Source organism: Anguilla anguilla, chromosome 4 (genome assembly GCF_013347855.1).
Source record: "Anguilla anguilla isolate fAngAng1 chromosome 4, fAngAng1.pri, whole genome shotgun sequence".
Classification (NCBI taxonomy): Eukaryota; Metazoa; Chordata; class Actinopteri; order Anguilliformes; family Anguillidae; genus Anguilla; species Anguilla anguilla.
The window spans coordinates 46,616,382-46,628,500 of record NC_049204.1 but is presented as its reverse complement, the minus strand read 5'-3'; the positions used below and the strand labels follow the sequence as shown (position 1 = coordinate 46,628,500).

General features: G+C 48.9%; 1 protein-coding gene across 1 annotated transcript in view; it reads right to left on the bottom strand.

Annotated features, from left to right (window-relative positions):
• Positions 1–12,119, bottom strand: part of lmbr1 (limb development membrane protein 1) — a 48,982-nt gene that overhangs the window by 18,230 nt on the left and 18,633 nt on the right. Inside the window, exons 6-9 of the mRNA XM_035414367.1 lie at positions 5,144–5,270; positions 4,665–4,733; positions 3,701–3,765; positions 2,982–3,054 (exon numbers count right to left, since the gene is read on the bottom strand). Coding sequence (XP_035270258.1) covers positions 2,982–3,054; positions 3,701–3,765; positions 4,665–4,733; positions 5,144–5,270 — 334 coding nt within the window. The remainder of the gene's footprint in view (positions 1–2,981; positions 3,055–3,700; positions 3,766–4,664; positions 4,734–5,143; positions 5,271–12,119) is intronic.

The following is a 12,119-nucleotide window of genomic DNA, read 5'->3' as shown; positions in this document are numbered from 1 at the left end:
GAACACTTTGGGGAGAAATAAAAACCAAACTGAATCTTGTATACAGATCACTTCCCTGTACATATTTGCATACATCTACAAAAATTCATAATTTGATATTATGAATTTTCTTGTGGTCCAAATCTGATTCTGTGTATAGTGTGTAGGTAGTGATTTCCAAATTCAAAGATCAAAACTCATCAACTAGACAACAGAGGGAGAACACATCTGTCCCACACCTTTCAATGGCCATCCAATACTGTTTTAGAACACAATTTCAAAGAAAAGCCAGTATCACACAACATGAAAATCATGATACCAAATCATTCAGGGAATTGATGGTGTAAGCAAATCAATACCGTCATAATGAAAATAAACACTAGCTAAGTCAAGTGTTTCTTACAACATAATATTGCATAGTAAACAGAGACATCTGGTGGAGAAAGGCTAGGTTAAAAATAAGTCTTCATGGAAGATTATATATTTCCAATGGAGACATGAGTTAATATTTCATAGCAGAATACAAGTGAGCGTAACCTTTTGTAATTACTTTGAGCAAAAACTATGCACTTTAAAATCTTCACAGTCTCACTAAAGTAAGACACACAGTCACGTCACAATGAACATCAAAAAAGACCAAAGACCCCAACAACAGAGGACAGCAGCATGAAAATATCAGCATAAATCCAAACGTGCTACCTAGGTCACAGAATCATAAAATATAAAAGTAAGCCTTAATCATTTTTAATGAGCAGAGAAAATTCTACTTTCCTAACCCAGTAAGAGCATCCCAACTCCTTCTCAGAAAACACCAGGACCACCAAGACAGGAGTTCCTTTCCCTCATCTGAAGTCATTGGGTGTGACTTGTGAACTACCCCTGAACTTAGTTTCCTTCAAGATCAGAGACATCTTACAGAACTGAGATTTTCACCTGCGTGTGGTCACAAAAATGTGAAGAATTCCTGATAAGGAGCAAGGATGTGAACCCAGCAGCCCCTCCCTGCTTGCTGTGCCACCCTGAACTCCACCAGAGGGGAAAACTGGCAGTGCAGCCCCAAATGAAATATGCATTGCCGTGCTTTGTTTTCAAAGAAAAAAAAAAAAAAAAAAATACATAAAAATCACAGTGGCTTACACTGATCAAAAGCTTGAAACCGACCGAAAACAGATTACTGTTATTTTATCAGGTGCTGGAAGCACTATATTGTGCAGCAAACGCAGATACCGAACAGGCTCCTATTGAGAACCGCTGTAGCCTACAAACAGCAAGGCTATCAGGGTATGGATCTCACTTACCTCCCTGCTCTGAATACAAAGTCATCTCTCTATTTACTCACATCTGTACACTTAGTTGCTCGCTTGGCTTGATATTAAAGTACGTTTGGCAGCGCTCCAAATATTTCCTACATTGTCATTTTAAAAGGCTATGAGAGATTCTGCTCCTCGGGGAACACAACACACTGCCGAAAGGAAGTCTGAGCAGCCAAACATTTTTGCTTGACCCTGTTGTCACTATCCTACACTGGTAAGAAATTCACACAGAACCAAGCTCCTTTAGTGCAAAGCATTTATCAGCCCATCTACAACATAAAAAAAGGTACCAGAACAGAAACATTGAGTCCTCTCTTCAGGCAATATAAAAGGCAGCTAAATCCTGCGCTTTCACACACGCAAAGGGCCTCTTTTGGTTCCCTGAGAGAGTTCACTGCATCTAGGCAAAAATGAAGAGATGGACTGAAATGGCTATACAAGAGGAGCAGGGGAGCAGTAGAAGAGGAGCAGGAGAGGGACAGAAGAGGAGTGGGAAAGGAACAAAAGAGGAGCGGTAGAGGAGCAAGAAAGGAACAGAAGAGGAGAAAGAGAGAAGCAGAAGAGGAGCAGGAGAGGAACAGAAAAGGAGAAGGAGAGGAACAGAAAAGGACTCTGAGATTAGTACAAGAGGAGCAGAAGAAGAACAGTAGAGTAATAGAAGAGGAGCAGAAGAGGAGCAGGGGAGGATCAGAAAAGGAGCAGGAGAGAAACAGAAAAGGAGTGGGAGATTAATAGAAGATGAGCAGGAGAGGAACAGTAGAGCAGTGGGAGAAGAACTGAAGAGGAGCATGAGAGGAATAGAAGAGGAGCAGGTTACATGCAGGAGTTCTAAAGTCAGCGTTTCCAGTCTCCCTATCTCCCTGCTCTCATACATGCTCCCTCCCATCAGCTCCTGGGTGAAAGGGGAGAGCAGTTCTGCACCAATCGCAAACAGCACTTCCGCAATGGCTGTTGGCTGCCATCACATCAGCATCCCTTCTCACACGACGCCGTGTAGCTCATGTAACCATAGCACGGATACCTGCATTCTGGGCATTGCTGCAGAAATACACTGCAATGTTTTGCACATACGCGTTGTTGAAAATCGTTTTGAAAAATACATCAAGTACACTGCACAGCAGTGCTTTTAAAAATATAAACATACCGCAGTATCTCAAAGCGGCAATAACTGGCATATTTGTCCACACATATTTTTGAAGAGTTGCAATATCTCAATGACATGTTGCATTTATGCATATTTCCAGTGTAATCAGCTGGCACAGGTGAGCCAGCGAGGTCAGGCTCTGTCACATCCTATGACTGTCTGCACGGCCAGTGAGTTTCCAGCGCTGAAGAGCGCGGGCCTGAGGGTGAGCGTTTGCTCCAGGCCCCGCCCCTTATCTGCCTGCTTTATAAGGATCGATTTGTCCCCGCCAGGGCAGTCAACGCATCAGATGGAAGCCCTACAGGCTTCAGGAGAGGAGCCGGGAGCGGCACCTTTTTCACTCCTCTCCTGTTTATCGGCCGCCGTCCGCCTTCGATCAGACAGGGGCCGGCGTCTGCGGCCGCAGGAAACGGGGACAACTCCCCAAAGATGAGGCGGGGAGGAGGACGAGGAGCACGAGGAGGAGGAGGAGGAGGAGGAGGAGGCGATTTGTTCGGCGGTTCCATCCCGCTCAGTAATGTGGGCCCACAGTCACACCGACATACCATTTAATCTCCTCTGAAGGGCTTCCTCTTGCAAATGGACGCAGTAAATTTGTTCATCCAGGTCTTCCAGGATCTGTAAAATGAAATGGCACATAATTACAGAGCGGGCAGCAGGCCTGTGAAGTGGCAAATGAAACAGACTAATGACCTACCCGCGGTGGCCCTCAACCTGCGCCAGCAACCAAACCAGCAGTGACAGGGGAATGAGTTATCCCTAAAACTCTCTGATGCCTCTCTGACCGGGAGGTGCTGGGGGGGGGGGGGGGGGGGGGGGGGCGGGGGGGGGGGGGTGAGGTACGTATTTCTGCCAAACGGTTACAGCGTGAGTTTTTAGGAGCATGTGCTCCTAAGCCCCACACTGTCCCCTTGTCACAGATAATGCACATGCTATAAAAGCTCATCCTCCTGTCGCATTATCACACTTGGATCTGTTTACCTCTTCAGCACTCAGACAAAAGCCGCTTTTCTGGGCCTGGATAATGCACGTGGGCGAACGCTACTTCCAAGACAGGGCCCTGTACCACAGGTACCTGCCTCCCACTTTCTAAGAAGGTACAAAGGGCACTATTGTGGAACGTACGGCCTCGTGTTTCACGTGACAACACAAGCTCCTCGTTGTGTAGACATGTGGCGTTGTGCATTATTCGACTGACACCGAGGCGAGATGGGGATGGTGAGGAGCTGGAGCGCTCTGGGACATGCGGTCTTCCTGTACTTACCGTCGGCTTCACTATTAACTGGCCCATGACCGTGAACATCCGCGACAGCCCCACCGGCGTGCACACTGCAGAGAGGAACGAGTAGGTCAGCCACCCGCGGCATTAAAAATAACCTGTCTCAAAATACACTGCAATATATTAAAATATTCCATCTCAAAATACACAGTAATATATTCAAAATATTCCATCTCAAAATATACTCCAATATATCAAAAATAATCAGTCGTAAAAGACACTCTGACATATTAAAAATAATCAGTCTCAAAATAAACTCCAATATGGCTTATAGCTACAATATTGCAATGATATGAAACAGTGGATGGCCAGATCAATGCGACATAGACTGAACCCCAATCTATTATTATGTCAGTACTATAAATAACATGAAATGGTGGATCGCCATAACAGTACAATACAAGCCACACCCAAATCTCATCAAATGTCAATACTGTAACAACATGAAACAGCAAGAAAAAGAAACATATTGCAATTCAAAAGAAAATCTGATTTACACTACACTACAATATACAACACGCCAAAATCTACTCTAATGTAAACACTATAAACCACATAGTACTGTGGACCACCATGTTAATGTACTGAAATCTAATTAACCCTAATGACTGTAGTTCAAAAACATGCAACAATGGATCCATGTAATACACATCCAACCCAACTATAGAGTCAGCAGCACAGCAACATGACACCACATGGGTGGTTGGGTCCATCCAGCACACACCAAAGTCAAACCGGCACAACATGATCGGTCTTGTCAATCGTTAAACTAGCCTACCGAGCTAACAGAATGTCCTCAGTGTTACTATAATGTTACTGGACTGTTCTGTCAGTGTTATGACATTACCACTACACGGCAGCAACATTGAGAGGACATTTTGTGTTAGCTGTGTAGCTACTGAACATCAATGCCAGGAGCATATCTGCAGAGTGAAGACAGGGTACTTACTCAGAAGAAGCAATCCTCCCATTAGGGATATACAGGAATACAAGTAGGGCAGGTAGAACTCCCAGAGGTCTGAAATAATACATGTGATTAAGTCATGTTACCACTCACAGGCACTTTCAAACATGCAAATGCACACACAAGGCAACAACCCGACAGCATGAGCATCCAACACGTGATTGGACAGAAATAACTGAACTATGACTTGTAATGTACAGGCAGAACACCAGGTACACCTTGGCAATTACACATACACATCACCACACAAAATACAATATACACTATTATATTCTATATAAAACGGGAAAACACATTCAGGCATACTCTGTGTCTCTGACAATATGCATGGTTCCTTTCAATGTGAAAATGTACATGAAAATTTGCCATCCGCTAACATCAGCCATTCTAAATGGCAAGTTGAGTTCTGATATGCATAATGATAAATGAAGTAATGACTGGATGGACGAACGGAGGAGGCTTACCGTACAGCGACTCCATACTGGCCGCATCATTGTCGATCAGGGCCGACGCCACCCACACTATTCCCAGGATGAGCAGCCCCAGCAGGAAGAGCATCACAAACGTCTCTAACACGCGAGCCCTTATGCCCTGGGAGAAACACGGGAACATCAGGCAGAGTTATGGAGAGCGCACTGCACCGGGTACACCAACCCCCCCACCCCCACCTCCCCGTGTGTTACCCCAGCTTCCTGTGTGCATCACCGAGAGTCACCCCCAAATACCAGAGCAGGTACGCTGGCTTGGGGGTTGTTACCGAGTAACAATGGACTAAGCAGAGTACTTATGATAACATGCATAACATGATCTTGTTAATCTGACACAGTAGCACAGAAAGCACTGGCCTGCTCTTTACCAGACCTATAGACCAGCATTCCTCAGAGTACAGCCAGAGCCATCTCTCAGGCTCCTGGCATAAGAACACTGGACAAACAGACCAGGCAACATTTATACCTGAATTACACCTGAATAACAGAATAATACACATGTGTATTGATCCCTACAGAGTAAACCAACATATCTTGCTATGTTGTCAAAAATATCAAATCACAACCTCTCTTTCCTTTGATTATAAACTCCTAAACCCATTATTCACATGATCACACATTAGAGAAGAGCAGATTTCATCGGTGCAGCATCGGACAGTTCGGAGCTCATGTTGATTGGCCTGGTCTCCGGGTATCAACCGTTAGTTTTCAGCTATTTTTTCTTTCTTCGACTGCACGGGAAAAAAGGCTTGAGCGAAAGCATAACACAACGCAGCGAAACCGAGCGCGGCGCAATCAAACTTCAATTCTTCACACCAAATGGGCCAATTACAAGCCTGGCCTGACACGCGCCGCGCCGGCAGCACGGCCCCCCGACCGCACGAGAGGCGTTACGATCCGCCCCGTGAGTGAGCGCAGCCTCCCCCATCTGTTTGCCATTAGGACATGCTAAATGCGCTCGTGTCACAGCTGCGCAGACGGGAGCTAGCGCTAATCTCTTCTGCTCGTCAGAGCTGCTCAGCGTTTCCTCAGCGTTCGGGGAAGGCAGGGGGCCGGGGGGGTGGGGAGGCAATTTCCCCCAGTGCTGGCGCGGGCTGGAATAGATGACCTCTTATCTTAATAAGATAGGGCAGGCGGTGAGAATGAAATGGTGCCGGGAGAGAGCGGGGCTGGGGAGGCACGCCGGCAGGCAGAACACTCACTGCACAGTCCCACGCGCCGCTGGGGCGCACTGACAGACGGACAGACGAAAGGTGTTCTGTGGTCCAGCTGTGCAGACAATGACGAGATGAAAACTGCACACGTGCTTGTTCCGGTCAGTTCTGCACCAAACCAGGCCAAATAACACCCCCCCCCCAAATAATACAGCACGATGAAGAAAAATAGAAATAAAATAAATTCATATTATAAAGATGAGGATTTCAGGTTGTGATTTGGCAATGATAGTCAGTAGTCTGAAGTATTTTCCCCTTATAATTCACCACGAATGATCATTTCACAGCTGCTCTTAAAAAACCATGCCCCTGGACCCCCCCCAACAGGGTTGCAGATCTCAGGGTCTATGCACTTCAACCCCCCCAATATTCAAACTAAAAGTTTGAAAACAAAAAGAAAAAAAAAGGATTTCCAATTTGATAATGGGAGGGGAAACGAACCAGCAGATCAACAAACATAAATCTCAACAAAGTGTAAACCACTGCCATGATACATAATTCATTCGTTTGGAGAGAGAAAGGCCCGCTTTCGCCATTCTTAATTCGCTAGTGAACAGTTATAAGAGGTGCCGCGGCATTTCTGCCCCCCTAGACAAGCACAGACCCTAAACCGCATGCAAAAATATGTGTCTGACCCCCCAGCCTTGCAGACTGAGGCTGAGAGCTTTTCTGCAAGAATAATCGGTATCTTTATACGTCCTTAACGTTTCGGTCCACCAGTCGTCCTGGCGTAGGTCCGGCGGATCGATAGACGCGCTGAACTGCAGACGAACGCATCGACCCGATGACGTCATCCCTCGCGCGCGGACGGGACGGCTGCATGGAGCGCGAGGGCCGCTTTAATCAGACGCGCCCTCTCTCCCAGACATCCTCCCTCCCGCTCCCCTCCCCTCCCCCCCCTCCCGCCCGCCCGCACTCCGGCGACCGTCTCTCCGCTCGGCGGCGAGGAAGCGCACAGCCCGTCCCCGTCCTCTCACCCGCTGAGGACGCCTCTCTCTCCTCGCTTCCGCATCTCTCCCTCTCTCCCTCCCTCTGCTGCGCTCCTCCGCCTCTCTCACTTTCCACCCGTCTGCAGCTCCTGTTTCCGAGAAATCGCTTTACTTACCTACCAGATAGCCCAAAATACCATTTTTAACACTGTCTTTGAACAATTACTAATATGTTCTCATCAGCATTGCACCTTGTTGTTTGACTGACTCACTCTTCGATTTCACATTAAGCTTGCAAATACAACAAATGCAAAACTGGCAACGTGTGACACACTGTATCCCACAGTGACACACCAGTACTGCACACGCAGACAGGGCAAGTGGCACTGTGATGGCACCAGTGCCCGCCAATTTGAACCCACCCCCCCCCCCCCCCCCCCCCCAGTGAAATAGAAGCCTAATGTCCACCTTCCTCCCTCATTAACCATAATGTAGAATAGTGAGTCAGCACTTCCCCTCACACTTACTGGCTGAGCCAAATCATTCAGTGCACTTGTGTTCCCTGAATAATCATGACTGGTCTGTAAGCTGATATATATTAGTAATATACACACAGTAAAATTGCTCGAATGTTGGCTGTTTACCACGTGCGTAAGCCGGCTGATCTCGACTGCACCTGTCGATGGCACCGCAAGATTAATGTGGCAACGGTGTTGTACAAACATTCTTTCCCCTTCTTTAAAAGCGTATTACATTGCACTTTGAATTTCACGACACCAACCGCCTTTTTAAAGTGAATTGGTCTGGCTGCTGAGGAATCAATACGTTTACTTTCCACTTCCCACAATGGTTCTTGCAGGCACCGCCATGTAGAATATTCTAGCACTGCGCGAACAGCAGAGTCTGCAGTGCCCTCCTGTGGCGGGCTGGGGTACCGCAGACAACGTGCGCGTACACAGACGCTTCTCACACAGCCCCAGCTGTTCCGGCACACGCTTCCCCCCCCCCCCCCCCCCCCCCCCCCCCAGCGCCTCAAATCTCACCTTCAGCGGCGTCTGAACTGCGCCCGTCGTCTGGCCTGCTCATGAAAGTGCCTGCGAATGCGAGCTCAGAGAAGGCGCTTGCGCTGGAAAACACCCTCTCCCCGGGATCAGCCTGTCTACCTGCCTAACGGCGCATTCGATGTTAAGCTAGGCTAACGCCGCTCTGCCTGTCGGAACAGCGCTGGAGGACCGCAGGCTGAAGGAGGTGGGAGGAGGCGACTCCCTCAGCGGAGCAGGCACAGGGAGTGCACAGGGAGTGCACGCTCCTGCCCCCACAGACCTGTCTCACTGCGCCCGCTACAGGAGACTGCTGGTAGACCGTACTGTGTCCTCCTTAAAAACACACACTCACCCAGTGTGCTGAAGGAACCCTCTTAGAGAGACCGTTTTTCCCCCCCGGTTCGAGTCTGGAGCAGGAACAGTAGTTCAGATTATTACTCCCACAGAGCACACTGCTCAGAGCATAAGAGGACAGAGTACCAACGCCCTGCCCCAAGCTCATGGGGGCAAGAGGGGGGGGGGGTCACCTTCGGGCCGGGGAGCGGCAGGTGTACCCGATCCCTGTCCCACCCCCCGGCTCGGCTGGGCCGTCTCCTCAGGTGACGAAGGCGCTCTTGCATAGCGGAGACGGACCAATCAGACGTCTCCTCCCTGATGCAGCATGAAACAGGACTATAAATAGAACGGGCAGCCTGAGAGAGGCTGAGTGCTCTGCTTCCACAGGAAGCCTGTTTCATACAGAGCGCCCGTACATAAACACACACACACACACAGACACACACACACACACTACATACGGGCATACAGAGCGCTCGTACATAAACACACACACACACACACACTACATACGGGCATACAGAGCGCTCGTACATAAACACACACAGACACACACACACACACACGCACACACACTCTACATACGGGCATACAGAGCGCTTGTACATAAACACACACAGACACACACACACACACACACACTCTACATACGGGCATACAGAGTGCTCGTACATAAACACACACACACACACACACTACACACACACACACTCTACATACAGGCATACAGAGCGCTCGTACATAAACACACACACACACACACACACACTACATACGGGCATACAGAGCGCTCATACATAAACACACACACACACACACACACACACACACACACACACACACAACATACGGGCATACAGAGTGCTCGTACATAAACACACACACACACACACACACACACACACACACACACACACTACATACAACCCGACATATATGATGGAGAACTGGGCAACAGACATGCAGGCTACTTTCAGAAAGTTTCCTCCTCCTCTCCCTCTCTGTCCACCTCTTCTTCCCCTGTCCGTCACCCCCTGTCCTGTCCATCTCCTCCTGCTTTTATTCTGCAAGGTGTAAATTATAGTTTAAGCAGAAGAGCTGTGCATGGTGAGGTTAAGCAGCTGACACTTTAATCAGTAATCAGTATGGCAGGATGGCGCAGTCATCGAGAAACTCACCCGATTAGCTATGGGGGGGGGGGGGGCACTGCATTACAAAGAAAAGCAAGCAGCATGATCAAACCCGGGCAAAGGCATTTTATAATAAAATAAATACACCGAAATATCAACAAAATGACATTAAAAACCACCGTGTATACCTAAAAGATACAAAGCAATTTATGGACATCTGCAAAGCACATAAAGATATGCACTAATCCAATATATCCATAAAAACAAAGAATAACTAATAACTAAAGCACAGTTGGGCATCCCATAAGTGCAGTGCACATCCTTTATGAGCACTGTAAATGCGAAACCATGCTGATAAAAATCCCAGCAGGATGAGCATAAAACACAGAAAACACAGCACATAGCACAGAACAGTGCACAGCACATAGTACAGAAGACAGCACACAGCACAGAGCGCACAGAACACAGCACAGAGCACACTGCCCAGCAGAGCACACAGCACAGCGCACAGCACAGAGTACAGAGCACAGAGCACACTGCACAGAACACAGAGCTGCATGGCTACAGTATACCAGGAGCCTGTAAAAACTTTCTATTCTTGCTCTTCTAAATGTGAGGACCTCTAAATATAGCAGTTGTAAAATATTTAACATCATCTGGATGGGAAGCTTTTTCACTGTCCTCCCCACCCCCACCCCCACCCCCGCCCCCGCCCCCGCCGAACGCCGCTGAGCCTAGCGCTAGCTGGAGCCTTCAGCCCTCACCATCCACAAACCCAGGGAAGAAGCGCTAATTCTCGGGGAGATTAGACCGTTAGGTTAGGCCTTCACTCACAACCGCCCTCCGAGGTGCCCCCAGATCTCCAGCCTCACTCCCGCCCCTGTTAAACCACAGCGTTGATCCCTCCCACCTCGCAATACAGAACCGTGTGGATCGGACAGGCTATTTAATGCGTGCGGCACTATGGGCACTGAAAGCTGATCTCATGAATACAAAAAATAACAAATAATAGAATCAGCAAGCATGCAGAAAGCTTTGGAGGGGAGGGGGGGGGGCACAGAGAGAGAAATGTGGGGGTGATCCTGACTGAGCCTGATACTCTGCATCCCTGAGCCGACTGCCCCTGCGCTACAGCGTCCTGTCCCCTGCACTGCTCCAGGGCAGGACTGAGGAGGAGCACAGCAAGAGCTAAAGGAGCAGAGGTTAAAAGAGAGGAAGACCGGGTGAGAGGGTAGAGAGAAACGGAGAGAGAGAGAGACAGGGAGGGAAAGACACACAGAGAGACACAGAGAGACTGAGATACAAAGAGACAAAGAGGGAGAGAGAGCATGAGAGAAAGAGACAGAGGCACCATCTCCGTTATCTGTATTGTTAGTAGTTCTTATTCTTAATTATATATCTAATGTGTCATCGTTATTTGTTTGAGAATTGCTTTGACAATATTGTTCATATACAGTTATGCCAATACGGCATTATTGAATGGACAGAGAGGGAGCAAGAGAGCAAGTGAGCGAGTGAGAGAGAGAGTCTGAGTGTGAGAGAGTGTGAAAGAGAGAGAGAGTCCGAGTGTGTGTGTGAGAGAGAGAGAGAGAGAGAGAGAGAGAGAGGGAGAGAGAGAGAGAGAGAGGGAGAGAGAGAGAGAGAGGGAGAGGGGGAGAGAGAGAGAGAGAGAGAGAGAGAGAGAGGGAGAGATCCTCAGTACTCGGTGCTCTGGAGCTTTTAGCACCATTAATCAGCAGCAGGTCAGCGCGCAGACAGGGCATCAGCCGCCTGCTCATCCCTCCTGCGGCAGGCGGGAGCTGGGCCCGAGCCTCCCGCGGGAGGGCCCCGCGTTCACCTCAGCGCCGCGCGCCGCGCCACATGCCAGGCCGGCTTATTAGAGGGCCCTTCAGCCGAGGCCCCGCTCGCCGTGTCCGAGACAGAAAGCAGGGCCGCCCGGCCCCCATAAAGCGCCGGAACGAACCACGCGCGAGACGGGGGGGGGGGGGACGCGCGCTCCACCTCCTCACAGCCGCCGATGCCTCTGCTGAACGTCGCCGTAAAAATCCTGCTCTACTAACCTGCTTTCCCCCCCCCCTCCTTCTCCTTTTTCCCAACGTAAATCCTTCAAATCCTAAACCAGCGGACGTTTCCGAGCCACCGTCACGTTGGAAACCTAGAGGATTTACGGCAAGAACGTGGCTTCGGGACTTTTGAAGTTTCCCCCCCTTAGAGCAAACAGGCTGCAGCCTCTTCTAATTACTGATGGGTGTCAGGCTGATAAGCCATCAAAAGAAAAAGCGCTTGTAACCACGTTTCCT